Source organism: Accipiter gentilis, chromosome 1 (assembly GCF_929443795.1).
Source record: "Accipiter gentilis chromosome 1, bAccGen1.1, whole genome shotgun sequence".
NCBI lineage: Eukaryota > Metazoa > Chordata > Aves > Accipitriformes > Accipitridae > Astur > Astur gentilis.
In genome coordinates this window covers 37,028,343-37,041,898 of record NC_064880.1, presented here as the reverse complement: position 1 = coordinate 37,041,898, position 13,556 = coordinate 37,028,343, and the positions used below count along the sequence as shown (strand labels likewise).

The 13,556-nt window shown below is 67.5% G+C and overlaps 1 protein-coding gene across 5 annotated transcripts in view; it reads left to right on the top strand.

The window, feature by feature from the left end:
• SPEG (striated muscle enriched protein kinase) overlaps positions 1-13,556 on the top strand; it is a 38,536-nt gene that overhangs the window by 5,380 nt on the left and 19,600 nt on the right. The window contains exons 1-8 of one of the 5 annotated variants that reach the window (XM_049805866.1): positions 2,659-2,926; positions 6,110-6,149; positions 7,490-7,519; positions 7,953-8,042; positions 8,297-8,678; positions 9,787-11,318; positions 12,345-12,488; positions 13,205-13,387. In XM_049805866.1, coding sequence (XP_049661823.1) covers positions 2,894-2,926; positions 6,110-6,149; positions 7,490-7,519; positions 7,953-8,042; positions 8,297-8,678; positions 9,787-11,318; positions 12,345-12,488; positions 13,205-13,387 — 2,434 coding nt within the window. In that variant the 5' untranslated portion in view covers positions 2,659-2,893. Of the gene's footprint in view, positions 1-2,658; positions 2,927-6,109; positions 6,150-7,484; positions 8,043-8,296; positions 8,679-9,786; positions 11,319-12,344; positions 12,489-13,204; positions 13,388-13,556 lie in introns of those variants that run through there. The other 4 variants (XM_049805839.1, XM_049805855.1, XM_049805832.1 and 1 more) reach the window with 4 other exon arrangements.

Here is a 13,556-nt window from a genome sequence, read left to right as displayed (position 1 = left end):
TCTGAGCAGTGTAATTAATGCTGCATTTTGAGCAAGTGTTTGCTATCTGCTTCGCTTGGGGCCGGTGCGTGTCCAGCAGGTGAAGCTGGATGGCAATGGGGCCACCTGCTCTGGCTCTGCCCCTTGTCCATGCCATGGCCGCACTGGCCCCTGTCCCCTGCCCTGTGCCCATGTCCTGCAGTGGAGCAGGGCAGTGCCAGAGCTGCCCCCGGGCTAGGGCATGACAGAGAGGCTGCACGGGGTGCAGACTGCCATCACTTCCAACCGGACGCCTTCTGCAGGGACTCTGGCTTTGCCCTTGCAGGGGGATTTGCAGGTGCTGCTGCCTCTGGAAAGGATTTTTGGGCCCCACCGCAGGCGCAGCCCCTCAGAGGTGACCCAGCTGGTCCCAGGCGTACGGCATCTCTGGGGCAGCCCACAGCCACTCCTGGGGCTTTTGCTGAGGGATAGCCGAGCAGCAGAGCCACAGTTGCTGGGAAGTGCTGTGTGCCCTGCCAGCCAGGAGCCATGGCCAATGGGGAAGTAGACCTGGCAGTCAGAGGATACCCAAATGACTGCATTTTGGCTGGGCACTTGTGGTCCCTCCCTGGGGCCAGCCCTGGGGCTGGCCCTGCAGGTGCTGCGGTGGCAGCAGCCTTGCCCTGGCACCACTGCGTGCCAAGCCCAAGCCTCAGTGCTCCTTCCCGGCATCCCTGACCAGGCTTTTATCCCACTTGATCGTGAAAAAAAAGGCACAGGCTATGCAGGTCTGCGGTAGGACCACAGGCATGCACAGCCTGGGTGAGAGCACCTGGCAGGGAGACCCTGGGGGCAGGGAGACCCTGGGTGCAGGGACCCTGGCAGACATGAGCCTCACAGCCCAGCCCTTTACCCATCCCTGGCTCAGGGGTACCCATCTCTGTCCCTACTCAGGGCTGGGGGGGCCAGCAGAGTCCTCTGGCTCTGACAGGAGATTCCCTTAGTGCCAGCTCTGGCATTTGTGGGACTCGCTTGACGTGCAGGGTCTCCACGGAAACCCCGCAGCATCACTTGAATTGTAGGACTGTCAGAAATGTTGTATAAACAGCTCCTTTTGTACTGGGTAATTTGCAAGTTATTATGGAGCCATGAAAAGCCTCACGTTGGGAGTCATGGGCTGGGAGGGGAAGCGGAGAAAAGCTGCTGGAGCTGCCAGGCGTCATGGGGAGCGTGATGCCTGTGTGCAGCCCCGCATGGGGTGACCGGCTCCCCAGGGGACAGGTGAGCGGCACAGGGACACACGCTGGGTGGGGAGGCTTCCAGCAGCGTCCCTACGGGTGCTCTGCAGTGGGAGGGGGCAGCGCGGACAGCCGGTGGGCCTGGGACCTTGGCAGCCTCTCCAGGAGCCTGGAAAGGGGACTGATGGGTGCTGTGGGGCTCAAAGGCTTGGTGAGCTGGCGATGTAGGGCACCGAGAGCTATGGGAGCATGGCAGGCAGGAAAGGCCCCACTGAGGCTGTGGGGCTGGGACTGCCCCTCTGGCTTATCTGCAGCGTCACCCGGAGAACAGGGACAGGGCAGCAGGGCTGGGGACGCTGGGCTGAGGAAGGCTTGTGCCAGCACCCTGGGAGCACTAATAGGTCTTAATGGCACTGACCAGCCTCACCAGGGATCCCCACCCACAGCTTCTGCCGACAACCCGGGAGCCCCATCGCAGCTCAGTTCCGGGCACCCAGTCCTGCCCTGAGCTGTGCCACGGGTCCTCACCCCAAGTATGAGGGGAGGTCTCGTGTGTGTCATGCAACATGGACAGGGACAACGGCCTACCTCCCCCGGTCAAGCCTGCATCCCCACCAGCCACAAAGCAGTGATGCTAGCCCAGGGCTGACCGTCTCGCGTGGGTCCTGAGGCACCCGAGGGGTGGGGTGCAAGGTCTGCCTTAGGGCACTGGGTGCCTGGGGCTGGAGGCTGTGTGGTTTGCAAGGGGGGCTCATGCCGTGGCACTTGCTGTGCTGGGCCAGGGCGGTTGCTGTGAAAGGCTGTGCCTGTATTAGTTCTTGTTCGCGTGCAGGCAGGTTAGCAGTGCTCGGACCCACGCCCATGTCTTGGTCAGGGAACCTTCCTGCATCGCCGATGGCTGGAGGATGTGGGGGACTGAGCAGAGGCTGGCAGAGTGCTGGTGAGCCTGGGTCTTGGCTGGGCCGTGCCATGGCACGTGCCATGCGGCTGTGCTGCTGCGTGCAGGGTTCTGGCAGCTGTGGCCGTGGAGCTGCCCCATTTGGGGGCACTTTGGGGGCAGCGCGTGGAGGGCAGTCGCGTGCAGCGCTGGCGTGGTGTGTTGCGTTAGTCTTGTCCCCGTCGGGGTGCGTGTGGGAAGCGCAGTGGTGGGCTGAGCCCCACGGTGCTGAGCACGGGAGAGAAAAGCAGCCCCTGGCCCGGGCGGTGGGGCAGGATGGACCGATGGCAGGGGACAGTGGTACAGCCGCATTGCCGGGCAGGGGGCTCGCACCCCTGGGTGCCGTGGAGCCAAAGCCAGCGGGGGGGAGGACGTGTGCCCGCCCCAGCCGCGCCCCCCCCCTCCCCCCCCCCCGCCCCGCGGCTGCCCTCGCCCCCCCGCCACCTGTGCCCTGCCCGTCCCCCGCCGCTGTCACTGTGTGCCAGGGCTGGCGGGGAGGCGAGGGCGGAGGCAGGCGGGGGAAGGATGGAGGGAGGAGCACTCCAGTGATGCTTCATGCTCACAGCTCCAGCCCTCCCGAGAGCCCAACCTGGCGAGCCCCTTCCTCTTCCCTCCGCCGTCCCCGGCTGCCGGCGGTGGAGGATGCTCGGAGCATCGCTTGTCCCCCCGGCGTGCTGACAGCGGGGACCCCGCCGGGAGCGGGCTGGCGTCCTGCCGGGCCTGAGCCGGTGTGACCGGGCCAGCGGGGCTCTGCAGAAGCATGAAGAAGATCTGGGTGAAGAAGCGTTTCCAGGTAAGGGCTTCGGCGGGCGCCGGGAGGAGGGGGCAGTGCCGGGAGCGGGAGGGCATCGGGATGGGGATGGGGGCGTCCCTCCGGCCCTGCCGCTGCCGCCCGGGGCTTCCCAAGGCTTTGCCCATCACCGGCTCCAGCCCCGCTTGCAGAGCCGCCAGCTGCCCGTCTGTCCTCTCGCCAGCCCGGCCAGGAGGGGCAGAGGGCAGGTGCTCAGCCCCGCCTGTGCCAGCAGCCGGGCTGGGACCCCCGCCGGGGCCTTCCCCCCACGCCACCCTCTCCCCTCTCCACGCCCCGGAGCCGGGGCAGCAAATGGAGGCTGCTTCATGGCTCCCCCCGGCCCCGCTGCCGGTGGTCACGGAGCTGGAGACGAGGCTTTGCATGCGTCATCCCCTCCGCGTCAGGAGCATGCCTGGCACAGGCAAGGCTCCTCCGCGGGCCCCGCCGCACGCTCCGCCGCCGAGCAAGGAGCAAGGACGTCACTTGGCCTCGGCGGAGGGGGGGACGATGGGGGGCATCCTTCCAGGAAGGCCCCCATCCCCCGGCTCCCCTGGGCGCACAAGCCCACCCCGCTGGGCGCTGGGCCCCTGGCCTCCCCGCTGTCACCCTGTCTGGTGGCCCAGCAGGGGTCCGGGAGGGGCTGTCACCCTCCCCCCCCGCCCCTTCCCAGGGGCGCAGCGTGCTTTGGGGGACACAGGTCCCCAGGGATGCTGGGAGCCAGGCGGGTGGGGGGGGTCCCTCCGGGGCAGGGTGGATTGCATCGCCCGGCTGCCCCTTCTGCCCTTGGGGGCAGCAAGGCCAGGGGCTTGCCTGCGTGGTGGGGCAAGGTCCTGCAGCGCTGCCCGAGGACACCCACAGCAGCTGTCCCTCTGTGTCAGGCAAGCCACCCACTGCCTCCCCACCACACACCATCCCCGCTCCCTGTCTCACACCAGTGGCACCAGTGCCGTGTGGTGCTGGGCTCCACGTGGCAGGCTGTGAGGGCTGTGCTCCATGGTCCCAGGAGCCCCTTTTTCCCCCTGACTCCCCTTGGCCCCGTGGCCGTGGTTAGGGATGGCCAGCGCAGGACTCCAGCCTGGGCAGGGAGGATCTGTGCCTGGCACGGGGGAAGGAGGCAGCACCAGGTCTCACCCTGCTGCCCTATGGGTGCTGATCCCATCCAGCCTTTCTCCCCACCCCAGGCTGGCTGGGCACAGAGCGGGCTCCTGGGGCTCCCCTACCCCTTTTCCCAGGGTGCAAATGAAATCCCAGGCAGGGAGCACACCCCCCACTCTCCGGCTGGCCCCTTCGCCCAGCCCCCAGCCCCGTGGTGAGCCCTGAGCTGCTCCTGCCCCCTTTCCACCTCCTGGTTCGGAGTGACCCTGCATCACCCAGCACTTGCTCCCTGATGAGCTGCGGGTGGGTGCTGCGCCCATCGGGGCTGTGGGGTGCCCCGATCCCGCAGGGACCTGTTGCGAGGCAGAGGGGAGGGGGCTCAGCCACCCCGTAGCTCTGGGCGATGGAGCCCGGCCCAGGCCCGCTGGGTGCAGTCACCATATTTGATGGGGAGCTGATGGCGCCAGTCCCTGGGGAAGCCACAAGAGCACCCGATAATGGCACTCAATTGCATTTTCATTTTTTAATGGGGGAATTATCCGCCGATGGTGCAGTTAATCACTCATCTATCTTTCCCTGGCCTGGAAGACGGGCTGCCAGCCAGAACCAGCACAGTCAGCCGAGGAGGGGAGGTGAAGCCTGGCTCAGCCTGAATACAAATGTGTCTCGTGCAGCCGCTGCCCTCTGGCCAGCACCGCATGCAGGCAGGGGGCTGGTGGGAGCCCCCAGGCGTTGCCCATGAGCAGGGGCTACCGCTGCAGTGGCAGCAGCTTTGGGGCACGCAAAATGAGCCAGCTGCTCTTCCAAGGGCAACTAACTGCTGGCCATGCTTGGCTGGCTGTCCCTGAGGGCTGGCTGGCTGTGACCCTGCTTGGACGCTGTGGAGAGGCAGGACGGGCTGGCAAAGCAAAGGGTTTCAAGAAAGCTGGGTGTCCAGCCCTGGGCTGCACACTGGGGAGATAGCACATGCGGCGTCAGTGTCCTGGGGAGACCCTGTCACCCAGACTGGCTGGGAAGGATGCTCAGTCCTGGCAGCCCAACCCTGCCTGTCTGCACGCCACATCCCTGCTCCTGCCTGCCTTGGAGATCACCCCATCCCTCTGCTGTCCTGGGCAGTGGTGGCATTGGTGCACGCTGGGTCTGACAGCCGGGTCGCTCTCAGCCGGTCCCTCCCTTGGCAAGCAGGTGCCCGGCCCTGGGCTGCAGTGTAGAGGGCAGCCGAGCTGGCAGGGAGCTCCCGGCGCCTCTGCCCGTGCTCGGGTCCCTCCTGCCTGCCTAGACGGCACGGGCGAGTGCAGCCCCCACGCCTCCAGCCCCGCACAGGCGGGCCGGTCCCATGCCGCTTGTGCCAGGCAGCCTCTCTCGCAGCTGGCACGGCCTCTGCCGGGGATGGGGGATGCTGTCCCTGCGCTGGGCCAGTGCCCGTGGTGGTGTCTCGGCCAGCGCCTGGAAGACGCTTTGCTGGCCCCGTCCCCACGCTGGCGTGGTTGGTGGCTTCGAAGGGGCTGTGGAGCATTTGGGCACCTGCCCGGGCAAAGAACTTGCTGCAGGCGGTGCTGGCTGCAGGCAGCGGTGCCGGGGCAGCCAGGCTGCCCAGGGCTGTCACTCCCCGGGCACAGGCAGTGACATAGGACTGGGGGGCACAGTGTCACCCTCCCTGGCATGGGTAGCAGCACAGGGCTGGGGTGCACGGCACCATCACCACGGGGGTGTGTGTGTGTGCGTGCACAGGTGTGTGTGAGTGTGTGTGTGCATGGCTGGGCATGCGCTACACGTGTCCACCTACACCCATCCCTGTCTGCGTGCGCGGGGGTGTGTGCCTGTGGGTACCCCGTGGGTGTGCAGCCGGGGGACGTGTGTGTGTGAGTGTGAGTGTGAGCGGTGCCGGGTGTGCCCTGCCAGCGGGAGGGTGTGAGCGGCACCACGTGCGCCATGCCAGTGTGCGTGTGTGAGCCATTGTGGGTGTGAGCGGTGCTGCATGTGCCATGATGGGGTGTGTGCGTGCGGGTGTGCCGTGCCAGCAGTGTGCATGCGTGAGCAGGCGCGTAGCGCCATGCCATGGGTAACACTCTCTTCTCTTTTCCTTTGCAGAAGACCGGCCACTCGCGGCGCTTCGGGCGCTTCACGCATGGTGCGTTGAGTTACCAGGACCCGGCTCCCCCCCGCCGCCCAAGTGCGCCGGGATGGGGTCCAGCCCCACCGCTGTGCTGCGAGAGGGCAGCGAGCAGAGGCTGGGCAGGGCTGGGCTGCATCTTGCCAGCCCCAAATAGGGTCCCGGTCAGCTGGGGGTTCCCAGTGTCCCCCGCGAAGCTGGGCTGTTCCTGGCCCTGCAGCTCCGGTTCTTCAGCGGCTGCCAGCTGTCATGGCTGGGCTGGGGACCCTGATGCAGTGGCAGTGCCTGGGGCAGCTGGCAGTGTGCCGGGCTACGGAGGGGTGGCTTGGGGTTGAGGGGAGCCGTGTGGCACCCCACCACACCGTGGCAGTGCAGTGGAGGGGAGCGGTGGTGGGCAGGGGACACGTCCCTTGCTGCAGCAGTCTGTTGCAGCAGCTTGCCAGGGCTCGGGCAGCGGCGGGGGGGAAAGTCTGGCCCTCTCTGGCTGTGCGGCGTCAGCTTTCCTGGAATGGGACATTAGGGTGGCACTGATCTGGCCTGGCTGCATCCTGTCTGCGGGGAGGCTCTCACTCACGCCCTGCCCTGAGCATCCCTGCTTTATCAGCCGGGGCCGTGCTGTGGGGCATGGCCATATCATGCAGCACTTGCCACCGGTGGAGTACGGGATGCACTTGTACATGCCAGAGAGAGGGTGCTTGCACATGGACTCATGTGTCCGCGTGCCCCAGCACCCCCAGGAGGACCCAGCTGGGGCACAGGCTGAGGGGTCCAGCCCCAAGCTGCAGTGCCCTGCAGAGCACGGGGATGTGTGGATGCTACAATGGTGATGCCATCCTGCGGGGCAGCTCCAGCAGCTCTGGGGACAGGAGGTGGCTGTCCTGCTGGGCAGGATGTGGCCATGGCATGGGGAGGGGATGGTGCCGTTCACTGCGCAGGTGGGACAGTGTGTGGGTGAGGAGGGTCTGTGTGCAGCGCTGGAGTGGCGTGCAGTGAACATGGGTGTGGAGTGGAGATGTGGTAGGGAAGTCTGGGGGTGCCAAACCTGTTTCTACACTCTGTGGGTGCTTGGCCCCTGCCATGGGGCTGGGCAGGGCATGGGGTGCTCCTCATGGGGTCCTGAGATGGGCAAACGCCCAGTGCTGGACCCATCCCTGGACCTGAAGCCTGGCACTGGGTGCCAGGCTCTCCGAGCTGGCGTGGCCCACGCAGGTGCTGCCCTGGCAGGTCCCTGCCCCATGGCAGCGCGGGGAGATGCTGGGGACAAGGTCCCTCCCCACTGCCCCCCGCGTCTCTGCAGGCCGGGCAGATAACCGGGTGTTGATGTCTCTCTCTCTCTTGCTGCCCCTATGGAAGCGAAGTTTTCCGCTCCTGCAGGAAACAAAGCTACGGTAGGAAGACCTCTGCCCGATGCCAGCCCCATCCCCAGAGCGGGCCCTGTGCCACAGCCTGCTACCCTGCCCCATCACCACCGCCACCGTCGCCCGCCCTGCCTCCCCGTCCCCTCGCTGCCTCTGCCAGCCACATTCCCACTGCCGGCACCATCTCCCTTCCTCCCATCATCTAACGCTGCTCCTGCTCGCTTTGCCTGCCCTCCCCTGCCTGCCCTTGCCCTGCTGGACTTTCCCACCTCTGCCTTTCCCTGCTGGCAGCTTGTCCCTACAGGTCACAGTCATGCCCCCTGCCCCAGCGCTGCCTCCTCCCGGAGCTGCCCGGGAACTGCTCTCCTGTCCCTGGAGCCGGTGGGTCTGCAAGGGGCAGCACCAGCCTGGCCTGCTGTCCCCGTGTCCCCTCACCCCCTGCTCTCCCCCCCCACCCCCCCAGACTCGGAGACGGGCGAGGATGAGCCCAGCGACCCCCAGGTGACGCAGCGCAGCGAGCTCCAGGATGAGACGGCCTTCAGCACCCCCACGGGTGAGCAGGGGGCACGTGGCTGGCACCGAGCCCCGGCACCGGCTGCTGGGCATGGCCCCCCCCGCAAGGGCTCTGCTGGCCCAGCCTTGGGGGTCTCCATTGGGGGGGAGCTGTGATCCGCCCACGCAAAGGGGAGAGGGCTTGGGGCAGCAGGGTGCTTCTCGGAACACCCCGTGGTGGCTCAGCCCTCTCCGAGCAGGGTGCTGGGCTCAATCCCGCAGGCACCCGGTGTCGGCTCACCCCTCTCCTTCCAGGTGGGTCTGACACCCTCGTGGACGCCTCCATGAACACGACGCCAACCTCGGTGCTGGCCCTGTCACAGGCGGAGGAGCGCTCCAGCTGGTCGGGCAGCCAGCAGACCGTGGTGGAGAAGGAGACGGATGCCAGCCTCCCCGCACGGGGACCCTACCTCCGCCCTGCTGCCTGGCAGCAGCCGCAGGGAACCCCAAGGCAAGCAAACGCGCCGGCCCCGCGCGGCGCCGAGGTCCGGCACCTGGGCGTGGAGCCGCTGGTGCGGGCATCACGGGCTAATCTGGTGGGCACGAGCTGGGGGTCGGAGGATAGCCTTTCTGTGGCCAGCGACCCGTACGGCAGCGCCTTCAGCCTGTACCGAGGACGGGCGCTCTCGCTCCACGTGTAAGTAGCCGGGGGAAGCGCACGGAGGGGACATCGCGCTGGGGCCATCTCCTTCCAACCCCCGCAGCCATCTCCTCCCCTCCGCCTGGGCTTTCTTTGCCTTCGTCATGCCCGGATGAGGAACGGGGGCTCTGAGCAGTAGACGGACTGTTCCTGGTGAGGAGGTGGGAGCAACCCGGGCCAGGGGGGACAGGCCTTTGTGCGAGGTGGGGGACATGGAGTGGGGTCCCTTCCTGCTGTGGCCAGTTTGGGGCTGGGGGTAACCCCTGTGCCGCTGCACTAGCTGCAGCATCCCACCTGCAGGCTGTGCCATGGGTGTCCCCCCGTCCCAGCCATGGAGGCTCTGCGCAGCCCAGGGTGTGGGGACGTGGGGGTGCGTGGCCGCCTGGGACACCCGCTGGCAAGGCTCTGCCACCCATGGTCCCCACCGCACAGGGGTGGCAGCAGGGGCCAGGGACATGCTGCCTCTCCAGCACCAGCTGACACGCTCAGAGCCCCCCTCCCTCCCCACCGCCTTTGGTCTCCATCCTCGCAGGCCTGCTTCCTTCGACCTCCATCCCGCCCCTTTTTTTGTTCGAAAGCTGCTTCTTCCACCAGAATCTCATCTCCACCTTATGATTTTGCACTGCGATCGCTGAGCCCTCCCGGGGGCAATGGGGTGGGGGGATGCAGCCACAGCACTACGTGCATGGGGAGGGCTTGTAGCATCTGGGACCCCCTCCGCCTTGCAGAAGAGCTGGCCTGTGCCACACTGCCCCGGCACACCAGGACACCCTGGCAAACTGGGGCACCCACACAGCTCCCGGTCCTGTCTGCATGCCGGCCCTGGGGAGAGGACTCGCTGGGTATCCCAGCATCATGCCACTGTCCCACACGGGTATCCCTGGGCAAGGGGACACCCCTGTGTCACAGCAGCCCAGGACTGTCACCCAGCCCAGCCAGATTCACTCGCCAGGGCCCCTTGAGGGTCCCTGGTCCTGGGGCTGCCCTGGCCGCCTGCCCCCCTTGCCATGCCCCATTGGGCACCATGGTGCGGCCTGGGAGCAGGGATGCAGCCAGGAGCTGAGGGTGGGCTCTGAACTGCGCTCCTCTGTCTCTCCCCTTGCAGCAGCATCCCCCAGGGGGGCTACCGGAGAGATGACCCCCACAGCGGCCCCGTCTCTCCAAAGCCTGGCGCCGAGGCCCCGAGGTCCCCCGCTGCCCTGCCGCTGACCGCCAAGCCACCCATCCTCCGCTCGCCATCTCCCCGTGCCGGCCCGTGCCTGCCGCCGCCCGCCGGCACTGCATCCCAACCTGTTGCCCGTGGCTCTGGCGTCCCCTCCTTCACGCCCGTGACCCTCCGCAAGAAGTCCTCGGTGCCGGCCGAGTACCAGGACATTGTCCCTGAGGAGTACGAGGAGAAGATCAAGAAGCCCAAGTCCTCGGGGTACTCGCAGGGCAGCACGCAAGAGTCCCGTCCCCAGACACCCATGAGCGACACCTCCGGCCGCATCTCTGTCCGGGCATCCCCCAAGCTGGTGCGTGCTGGCTCCAAGATCTTCGAGAGGCTGCAGTACTTCGAGGAGCGGCGGAGGAGCCTGGAGCAGGCAGACAGCCCCTTCCCCGCACACTCCTGCCTGCCCTTGCGCAAGACGCGCTCCTTCGACCAGCCCGGCTCTGGCTCGCGCCGTGCCAGCATGCTGGGCGGCTCACGGGAGGACGTGCGGGAAGGTGGACGCTGGGAGCCGGGTGGCACGGCGGCATGCCGGCGTTTGGCTTTCCGGCAGAAAGCCGCATCCTTTGACGAGAGGGGCAAGTTTGCCGGCCGCGTCTACGCCATCGAGCACAAGTTTGCGGAGGAGCTGACCCGCATCAAGCGGACGGTCTCCAAGCAGCAGCTGCGGCGCTCCCAGGAGCTGTGCAAAGCTGGGCTGCCCCCAGCACCCTCTCCCCCGGCGGCCAGCGAGCCTGCCGCCCCCCGTGCCGCCCGCACCCCCTCCTCACAGGGCGCCGGCGGGCGCAAGGCGCTGCCGCCAAAGACCTTCCCACCGGCGGAGAGCACGCACGTCATCCAGCACCTGGCACTTTCCAGCGTGGCACTGGTGGGACCTGACGGGGAGCTGGAGTCAGGGGCGCAGCGTGGGAGGAAAGCCCCGGCGTGGGGCGGCGTGGTGCCTGGTCAGCCCACGGAGGTGGAGGATGCAGGCGCCAGGAAGGGTCTGCAGCAAGAAGGCACTGGGGAAGTGAAGAAGAAGGAGCAGTGGCCATTAGCACAAGCCACCCCACAGGGTCGGGTGGCCCTTTCACAGGCGGGTCCCGCCGAAGGCAGCCCGTGCCCTGACGGGGGCCCTGCCGGTGGAGCCCGTGCCCCTGGGGTGGTGAGCGAAGCCCTGGCCGCCCGGCTGGCCGTGCCCCACGGGTTGTACCGGCGGCCGGAGGCACCTGCGGAGGTGCGGTTCCTGCCCTGGGCGAAGCCAGGGATGGAGCAGGAGGCTCGCCTGGAGAGGAGCTCGGCAGGGCAGCACAGTGTGGGCAGGGAGGTGGAGAGAAGGCAGACGAAAGTGTCGGAGAAGAAAGAGAGTGGCCGGATGGCTCAAGAAGGCAGGAGCACGCGGAGCAAGGGGAAGGGACGCCGAGCCAGGCCCACCTCTCCGGAGCTAGGTAGGGGCATGGCTTTCTGCTTTCCTGCAGGCACAGAGTTGGCCTGGCCACCCCCTGAGTTGGATGGGGGACCTCTAGCCTGCCCCTGGGAGGGGTGGGGAGCCCAGGCTGTGCCAGAGAGCGTAGAGGTGGGGCAGGGGCACACGGTTCTGGAGGTTGGGGATGTTGGCACCAACCGGTGCCGTAAGACAGACCAGCCTGAGTACCAGTTTGCTGGGCCTTGAGGTCATGACACTTGCTGACGTCTCCGTCCCTCCTGCCTGGCACAGGAAAGACGCAGGGTGCTGACCTCTGGCACCCAGCCCTGGGCTGGTCCAGCTCCCCAGAGCACAGGGCACCCATTGCAACTTGTCCCAGCTGGACTGTGCTCGTTGCTCCAGGCAGGGTGTGCAGCTGAAGCATCCCCAGGGGATGCTGCAGTCGCTTGGCCATGGGAGAGGTGTCCCTGCCCATCCCAGCACGCAGGGGTGAGACCAGACTGCACCTGGGCTGGGAGCTCCTTCCAAGCTCTGCTCTGGCCGGAGCAGTGCCAGGCTCAGATGCCTGAGGCTCCTGGCACAGCCCCAGGACCTTTGCCCGTGTGGTGGGGCCGTGGGAGGGGAGGGAGCTGGGAGGCTGGTGCTGATGTGGTGGAGCAAAGCAGCCAGCACCCCGTGGGGGGCTGGGGGAAGCTCGGCGTGGAGGCTGTGGTGGGCTGGCTGTACAACCCTCCTCCTTCCACACCCTGCTATTGCCTCATCCCTTATGCTGTATGGGAATGTACAGCAGGCTGTACGGTCCCTGCCCTGTGGTCCCCTGCCTGGTCCCGCTGCAGGCACTGTGCCCTGGTGGCCCCTGATGTGGCCTTTTCCTCCGCTACACGGCCCGGGGACCTGCGAATGCCCCAGCGAGGGTGTGGGGCACATGGTGGCAGGGATGGGCAGAGGGTTGGAAGGCCCCTGCTCTGCCTGCATGCAGCCTGGCGCGGCACAGGACCCGCTTGTTCCTCCCCGCTGACAGCCACGGGGTCTGTGTCTCCCTGTCCAGAGTCCTCTGATGACTCCTACGTCTCAGCGGGTGAAGACCCCCTGGAAGCCCCCATCTTTGAGATCCCCATCCAGGATATGGCAGTGGCCGTGGGGGCAGAGGTGCTGCTCAAGTGCATTGTCACAGCCAACCCCCAGCCAGAAGGTGAGCGATCACAGGGCTGGGGGGTCGGGGGTGCGAGCGTGGCGGAGAGGCTCTCTGCACATCCACGTCCCTCTCGCTGAGCTGTCCCTTGGGGCCACCTGAGCTGTGCGGAGTGGGACACGCAGCCCGGAGCTGGGTGTCTCAGGGAGGTGATGTGCCCACCCCGGGAGCACCCCTTTCACCCCGCCTCCTGCCAGGCAGGAATGAAGTGCTCGGGCACTGCCTGCCAGGGCAGGGCGCAGGCAGGGCGTCTGCCCTTCCCCTGTGCTGGGCTGTTGGGAGAGCGGGAGAAGGGCCGCTGAGCACTGCGCGGGCAGGGGCGGGTGATGCCCTTGGGGCAGTTCAGGTGGTTTCCCGGGAGCAGAGCCCCGGTGCCCGGCTCAGGGCCGATGGGCTCCGGGCGTGCTGTAGGCAGGACGTGGGCAGGGGCGGCTGGGCAGCAGGAGCCGGTACCAGGCGCCAGAGCCGGATAGAAGCGAAGCGGCATCGATTCCCTTCTCCAGCCTCCACTGGAGGGCAGGAGGATGCCAGGAATCGGGCAGCGGCCAGCCCTGCTCTTTCCCTCGGGGGCCGTGGGAACCCGGGGCTGCTCCCCGTGGCAAAGGGGTCCCCGGGCCAGGCGGGGGAGCGCCTGGCCTCACCGGGACCCTGCACGGGCCCCCCCGGGGGAGCCTGGGCTCTCCCGCCCCACGAGTGACCCTCGCCTCTGCCGGCAGTGTCCTGGAGGAAGGACGGGGTCCCGCTGCGGAGCAGCACGACGCGGCCCATCAAGGTGGAGGGCGAGCGTCATACCCTGCTGGTCAGGAGCGCCCGGGTAGCCGACGCTGGCCTCTACACCGTCACGGCGGCCAACGAGGTGGGGGCGACCTGCTGCAGCGCCATCCTCAGCGTGCGGCCCGGTGAGTGCCGGCGGCGGGAGGCCGGCGGGGAGGGCGGGAGGGCCGGCGCCGCGGCAGGCTGGCTGCCAGCTCCGGCCGCTGCTGTCACTGGGAAGAAACCGGCTTCCTTACCCTACAAGGCTCTGTCTGAACCAAAGCAGCTGACGTGCTCCCGGCAAGCACGGAGGGA